This window comes from Hevea brasiliensis, chromosome 12 (assembly GCF_030052815.1).
Source record: "Hevea brasiliensis isolate MT/VB/25A 57/8 chromosome 12, ASM3005281v1, whole genome shotgun sequence".
Classification (NCBI taxonomy): Eukaryota; Viridiplantae; Streptophyta; class Magnoliopsida; order Malpighiales; family Euphorbiaceae; genus Hevea; species Hevea brasiliensis.
Genome location: NC_079504.1, coordinates 5,647,279 through 5,654,193, shown reverse-complemented (window position 1 = coordinate 5,654,193; position 6,915 = coordinate 5,647,279). Strand labels below are relative to the sequence as shown.

Sequence of the window (6,915 nt, the reverse complement as noted above, 5' to 3'; positions counted from 1 at the left end):
CTCTCATCTGAGTAATAGCTATGTTAGCTAGTAAGGTTAATTAGCATTATCCAAAGAGACCAAGGATCAATTCCATCAAACCCAAGGTGGTAAAGATTAAGGGAGAGTTAACCCTAGGGGTGGTTGTTTAACCCAGCCATTGAATGTTTGTGTCGGCATATGTGCATATATGTGAAACCATAATGTTCTGGGATGAGTTGTCAATATGTAGCATCCAGTTTTTTGAAAAATAATTAATGCAGTATGGGAAGATGAAGATTGGAATACAATTTAGGTTAGGAATTGTGTTCCATGTAAAATTAGAAAATTAGTATTTCATTTATATAGGAAGTCTATTACTATTATTATTATATTTAAGAATTATTTTATTTAGGAAGTTTTATTAGTTTAGTATTCCTAATAAGATATGAATTAGGGTTTAATCCTAATTTCATTACGCTGTAGGCTCTATAAATAGAGCTAATTTTTTATTATTTAGTAGCTTTTGACTATGATTATTATTAAGATTAATAAAATTATCGAGAATTGGTTGTCTTTCCCAAAGGATTTGTTCCGTTCTACATCAATAATCCAAAACGTAGAATAGATTATAATTGTTAAACCAGGATAGAGGTTAAACTGCCCTGCTGTCCTGCTGGGGCATTATTTTTGTCTCAGTAAATAGTTTGCTTTAATTTTTGATAGGTTGAAGCTATCTATTTCATTGGAAATTTAGCATCGGAAGGTACATTGGGGATTTTGAAAAAAATGAAAATTTGGCCAAAAATGAGGAAAATTATTGGAAATGTGCGTTGCAATTTTAAATTACCTAATCAAGTTTTAACTTTCTTCTAGTATCTCTTTAACTTTCAGAATGATATTATCACTCTATATGGGGTTAAAAAAACTTTCAGAGCATTGGAATTTTGTACTGCCACTGCTGCACAAGTGTCAAACGAGAATGTTATCATTTGTGATAAAAATATTATTGCTGGACTCTCTCCTCAAGTAATCAAGTTAATTGTGTTCGTATTTTTGTTTCAGAAGTTTAAAATGTTTGTTCATTCATTTGTTGAATTTTTAAACATAAGCTGTTCACAATTATTTGTCACAGAAAACTTACAAAGGAGCTATGTGAGGTGATAGAAGATTACAGTCTAGTTGATTTCGCAACCTTAGATATCCAGGCATGCAATCCCCATCCACTTCATTCTGAAAGTTTTTAATCAAATGATTTGAGATGTGTCCTTAGTAGAATGCTTCTTTGCAGGATAAAGAGAGCGTAGGAAATCTTGTGAAATTGATAGACAAAAGCAATGGGTACATATTTGCTGGCATTGATGCCAGTGCAGTTGAATTCAGCAAAATTGCAGTCCGCCCTGTTGATTGGGATTATTACAGATATCCTTATTGTGTTTCAACATTTTATCCCTTTGTTAGTTTTGTCTGAGATATGAATTGAAAAACTTCTTAGAACTTTTGTCATAGCATATTTGCAACTCTTGCAAACAACATCAACATTTATTTGCTTCTTGTGTGGTCCCCAGAAAAATTTCAACTTAGTTATCCTGAAAGAGATTGTTATTTATTTTCTTTTACCAAATGAAGTTTGATATGTTAAATAATCAGCAAGGTTTAAGTATGTAAGTGGTACAAGATTTTCGTATGGATGTGATTTCAATGAAAACTGATTATTTTCAAGGTATGGAACTATGGATACCCTTCGATGAGAAGAACGTGTTTTGAGAACTTAAACAATTGGCATCAAATCACTCAAGGTTCTTCTCATTTACGTGTTAGTTATGCAGTCCATGTGTTTAGAAATTTGTAAGTGTTGCAGTTATGCAGGAGAATAGTAGCGTGAATAAGATATTTTCCTTTTTAATTATGTGACTGATTGGTGATCTTACCTTGCTTTATTAGTCAATTGTACTGTAGATATCTGCTTGTGTGCGTGACTAAATGGAAATTACATGACGTGTTTTTTTTTCCCATACATTAAATTGCATGCCATATTACCATGTGCATATAATTGAGTTCATATTTTTTTTTTATTTAAATAGTTCTTAAAGAATTTTTCACATTTAATTTGGAGGAGATGAGCTACAGGATTTCTGTGTTGAATATAATTTGATAAGTTGGTGATTTGGAAGAGGAGTTTGCCTTAACAAAGCAGCCCACGGTGGCAGCAGTGCAAGAGAAGTACATGAAAGATGATGAAAATTTTGATTATGACAATAACTAAACCTCATTAAGGTGAGATAATATTTGGCATGTGGCTTCCTTGTGCTCTTCTATATTATTACATGCTTAACGTCTTCATCAATCTCTCTTTCATGTGGCTTTTGACCGTTCCTTATTGAAAGAGTTTCATGTTCTAATGCAGGAGTTTCACATATCATATATATACTGCTCAATACAGGTCACGGATTTTACCTGTAGAAGATACTGATCGAAGGAGTTGGTTCTTCTCTCCACCTGTCTTCCTGAGGGATGCGACGAAAGCAGAGAACATCTTTTTGTGGTTTTCTGAAGTGAAGAATGTTCAACATCAAAAAATGTTTAACCAATGTTAGATCAACATATCAAAAGATATATGGGGCAGTTTTGTCAACGTGTTCCACCTGAATGTTGGAAAAATTTTATTCCCTTGTTTCTGGAGAGAAATACTCATTACACTGCTATGTTCCAAATGTTTTAAAATGACTGCAATCTGGTTTTATTTCAGCACTTGAAGAAGTACCGCCATATAATCCACAGAAAATTTAATTAAAGGAATTGTAGTTGGTGGGAAATTTTCAATCACAGATCAAGTTTCAATGGACGGCCAAACCATTTGCTATGTTTCCCAAGTATGCATTATTTGTTGTGGCGGCGCGTGACTGTAAGTCTTTCTTCGAAGTGGAAGTGAGAATTCAATTCTACCAGATTTCGCTTTGAATGTGCATGTGACCACTTGGGAATTGGCAGATAAAATCATAGCACACATGGGAAATTACTTGGTGCTCTCCGAGTATACATTATTTCTAATAATTAACTTGGATTTATTTCTTATAATTTTAAAAAAAAATTATCTTTAGTGCAACGGAAGTATACCATCAGCAAACTTGACATTGATTTATGGTAATTGTTTGCAGTAGAAAATCTCCGGCAAAGTCTTTGATTCAGCGGTGTGGTTGCTATGAATAGAAATCCATCATACAAAAATTCACACCCAATAAATTACCTTTAACTAAAATTTGCAAATTTATAATCCGTTAGTTCTTTAAAAATGATTGAGAAGCAAAATTTTTGAGGAGCTCTGCCGGCGTACTAATCAAATCCACGACAAAAATCAGCTTAATCTGCGTGGAATCAGGTGTCTGCCGTGACTATAAATTAATTAATTAATTACAGTCAATACATCAAAAATAAAATAAAGAATACTGAATTTCTGATATTTGAAATTTCAAATATTTCGATGCATCCATGGTAATGGTATATTCCCTGCACACAGCAGTTAACGGGGTTTGATAATTTGATTGTGGTCATTCAAAGCGCGTGGAATTGCTTTCTGGGAAATTCATTTCCCGCACGATATTTGAATTTTGCCCTTTTTTCCAAAGAAACAAACACGGGAGATAAAATCCTAATAAATACTTTATAAAGACAAAAATTAATTAGGACAAAGTCATTTTCTTTGATATGTTTGAAGACGTCCAAATTTTATTTTTATTTTATTCTAGTAAATTATTGTAAAATCTATAATAACAATGCCCATAAACGTTACAATAATTCTACCAACGCAAGTCTCTGGAGAAAAAAACGTACATGATGGAGGCTGAATCTTTTCTTTTCCCCAATAATTTGGTTTTGCCGTTTTGGTTCTCTTGTCTCTATTTCAAGAAAGTACCAAAAAGAGAGAAATGGAATTTTGTATGGAACTAGAAAAACAAAAGGCAGGTTTGAATAATTGCCCTTGGTATATATATATATATAATTTGCTTTCAAAATTCTAATGATTAAATTAAATTAGGAGGCAAAGCATTTGCGTAGTGAACAAGGGATGGTTTAGGTGATCATTGTTTATAATTAGTTTCCTGTCTTGCAGTTTTTCTTTCAAAGTTTTCACATTTTATTTCTTTATCTTCCCTTGTTTAGTTGTTTTTGGGTGTAATTCATTAATCAAATTCTAAATATGCTTATTTAATATTTAGAAACTAATTAAGAAAATGGGATTATGTGTTCATACTCATCAATTAGGTCAATTTATTTCCATCATTGTTTATGGTATCATTCACTTTGTCTTACAACTTTAAAGAATAATCCAATATCAATTTTGTTTGGCTATGTCACTGTGGATGAGATTGCAGGCAGTACACTGATTATCAGCCTTTCACCTGATTACTTCCTCTTCAGTGCAATTTAATTACCAAAACCTAATTAAGCTAAGCATCTCTTCTTGTCCACGCTTCTTGCTTTTTCAGCACAGATTACATTACATCTGTTTGAATATTTCACAGCCTACTTGTCAATCAGCTCAATTTCCCAGAAGCTAACTCAAACTTGATAATTAGCTACTCCACAATCCTTATTAATATCATCTAATTGCAATGTGCATGCTTCACATTTTATTATTATTTTTTTACTCAATTCATCATGAGTTCAATATAAAAAATGTGCAGTGAAATTTACCTATTAAATTTATAGATCTCATATATTTATATTTTGAATTATAATGGACCGAATCTAAATAAAAATTTCCTACCAAATAAATATATTCAATTGAATGATTCATATGACGCATAAGCTTATTTAAATATTTCTAAAAATAAATTTTAAAGTCAAAATTTCACAAATTTACCTTGTAGTCTTATATACGCCTTCTTCTTGGCTCTCAAGAAATCCTTCTTCAGTCTCTCTTCCAGAAGATGTAGCAGGTTGAAAAATATAGGAATCCATATACTGATGCTTATCCTTGATCTTAATTTCAATTTTGGAATTTTACAATCACACATCATATCATTGGCTCTTATATATTAAGAGGATTCCAATTAATGTAAGTTTTTCTCTATCTATCTTTATCCTAACATCACAATTTAATAAGAAAATGGGTTAATATGACATAAGCAATTACCACTCTAGAACATATGAAGGCATAAATATAATAATAAAATAATTAATTTGCAAACAAATTTCATCTTGCCAACAAACCTAGCTGCTCAGCTAACGATTTCAGAGTGGCTCATCTGGAAAATAAGATATTAATCATAATCATTATTATAAACAAGAGTTGCATCATCTTTTATTTTGTTATGTTAATACCAATAGACACAATTTACCTAACCCAAGCTCCCTCCCTTGTCCAAGTAACCATGTTTATCCCCTTGATTGATAGTTGATACATCATGTTTGATGCAGAAAGGAATAACATATAAGATGACTTTAAATTATAAATTAATAAATTATTCATGTGCCATTAGTTTATTGTTAATTAGTGATTACCTCCTCTCCAAGAAGCCAAGAAGTCAAACGACACCGCAATCTACATAGAAGCTTCTAAATGTATGATTTTATTATTTTGTATTATTTATCAAACGTTTGATTTGACTAAAATGCCATCTTGGATCTGGTCTTCTTTTGCATCCCTTAAATAAGTAGTTGTAGCCCTCTCCCTCTCTATTCCATTTCTAATCCTCCATTGAGAAGAATTAGTCCAAAATTAAAACCTTCAAGAAACCCCTTTGGCCCCAGAAGAAGGCTAGCTTTACAGCTTAGATTATGAGATGTTGAGTCCTTTCATTTGTGGCAGTTTTCATCATCATCAAGAAGAGGAAGATGAACCTCTACAGCAGGGTTCTAGCCCCTGTTCCACTCCAAGAAAATCAAGAAAAAGCACCAAGGATAGCAAGAACCCATATTCCACTCGTGGACTTGACAAGTTCTCTGCACTTTTAGCTGATCTTGAAGAGAAGAGGCAACAGATATATTCCCAGGTGGATTCTCAGGATATTTCATTTGTTCGTTTCGTTTACTCCAGCTCAAATGATTGCGTCCCAATCATAGTGAAGTTGAAGGATCAGAATAAGCAAGATCAAAATAAGGGCATTGATTTTAAAGATGAACCAAGAACCACACAAAACGCAGAAGCTTTGGATAAATCGCCAATAGAGACATCAGCTGTTCAGCATGAGGAAGAATCCAAGCAAACAAGATTGGAAACTGATAAAAAGACTGAGAAGAAGAGGATGCTTTCATGGAACTTGAAGTTGCATAAATGGAGAAGACCTTCGTATTATATGCCAATGTTTATAGTCTTGATTTTGCTGTTCTTGGCTTTCTTTGGAAGATCAGTAGCAATTCTATGCACCTCTATTGGGTGGTATCTAGTCCCTACATTGAGTTCAAAAAGACCAGCAAAGAAGAAGCAATTGGTGAGAAGATACAGTGAAATTTCTCCAAGGAGCAACAAGAATATGACTGGGGATTCCAAGGTCAAATCTCCTCATGGGCGTCAAAATAGCTTCTGAAGATTATTTGATTTTTCTTGTTTCTTTAATTTTTTTTTTCTTCTTTTTGTTTTAGAATTAGCATTTTTGTCTGTTGTGATGATGATGTAGAAAAAATTTTCGGTTCCCTTGTTTGGTGGGGATTGAAATTTCAACTCTTTGAAATGTTCATAAATGTAAATTATGCGTTCAACGATATTAACTATATAATGCCCTGTAATGTTTTATTCAAAGTGGTTTTGTAAGGTTTCTTCGAAATTGAATGGCACTTTTTTTAATTGTGTTTCTAAATAATCTCATTGTTTGAATCGTTGTCTCCTTATGCATTTCATTTGTGGAATCTCTTATTTTAAATATTGCTTGATATAGTTCCCCTTTTTTTTTAACAAAAAATAATTCTCTCATTATTATTATTAAATTAAAATTTAATAGATTTTGCTATATTTTT

At 32.3% G+C, this 6,915-nt stretch overlaps 2 protein-coding genes across 5 annotated transcripts in view; both read left to right on the top strand.

Annotated features, from left to right (window-relative positions):
• The window catches only part of LOC110669810 (GPN-loop GTPase QQT1), a 6,036-nt gene extending 3,327 nt beyond the window's left edge, over positions 1–2,709 (top strand). For 3 of the 4 annotated variants that reach the window (XM_021831602.2, XM_021831603.2, XM_021831600.2), the window contains 4 exons: positions 1,094–1,166; positions 1,250–1,380; positions 2,161–2,235; positions 2,366–2,709. In XM_021831602.2, coding sequence (XP_021687294.2) covers positions 1,094–1,166; positions 1,250–1,380; positions 2,161–2,224 — 268 coding nt within the window. In that variant the 3' untranslated portion in view covers positions 2,225–2,235; positions 2,366–2,709. The remainder of the gene's footprint in view (positions 1–1,093; positions 1,167–1,249; positions 1,381–2,160; positions 2,236–2,365) is intronic. The other variant, XM_021831601.2, reaches the window with a different exon arrangement.
• A 2,927-nt stretch (positions 2,710–5,636) lies between these two features.
• LOC110669776 (uncharacterized) lies at positions 5,637–6,761 on the top strand. The gene has a single exon (XM_021831547.2). The coding sequence runs from the start codon at positions 5,745–5,747 to the stop codon at positions 6,486–6,488; it is 744 nt and encodes a 247-aa protein (XP_021687239.2). The 5' UTR covers positions 5,637–5,744; the 3' UTR covers positions 6,489–6,761.
• Positions 6,762–6,915: the final 154 nt, after the last annotated feature.

Bases quoted from the DNA above. Each gene is read 5' to 3' on its own strand.
- LOC110669776 (XM_021831547.2), top strand. From the start codon at position 5,745: ATGTTGAGTCCTTTCATTTGTGGCAGTTTTCATCATCATCAAGAAGAG.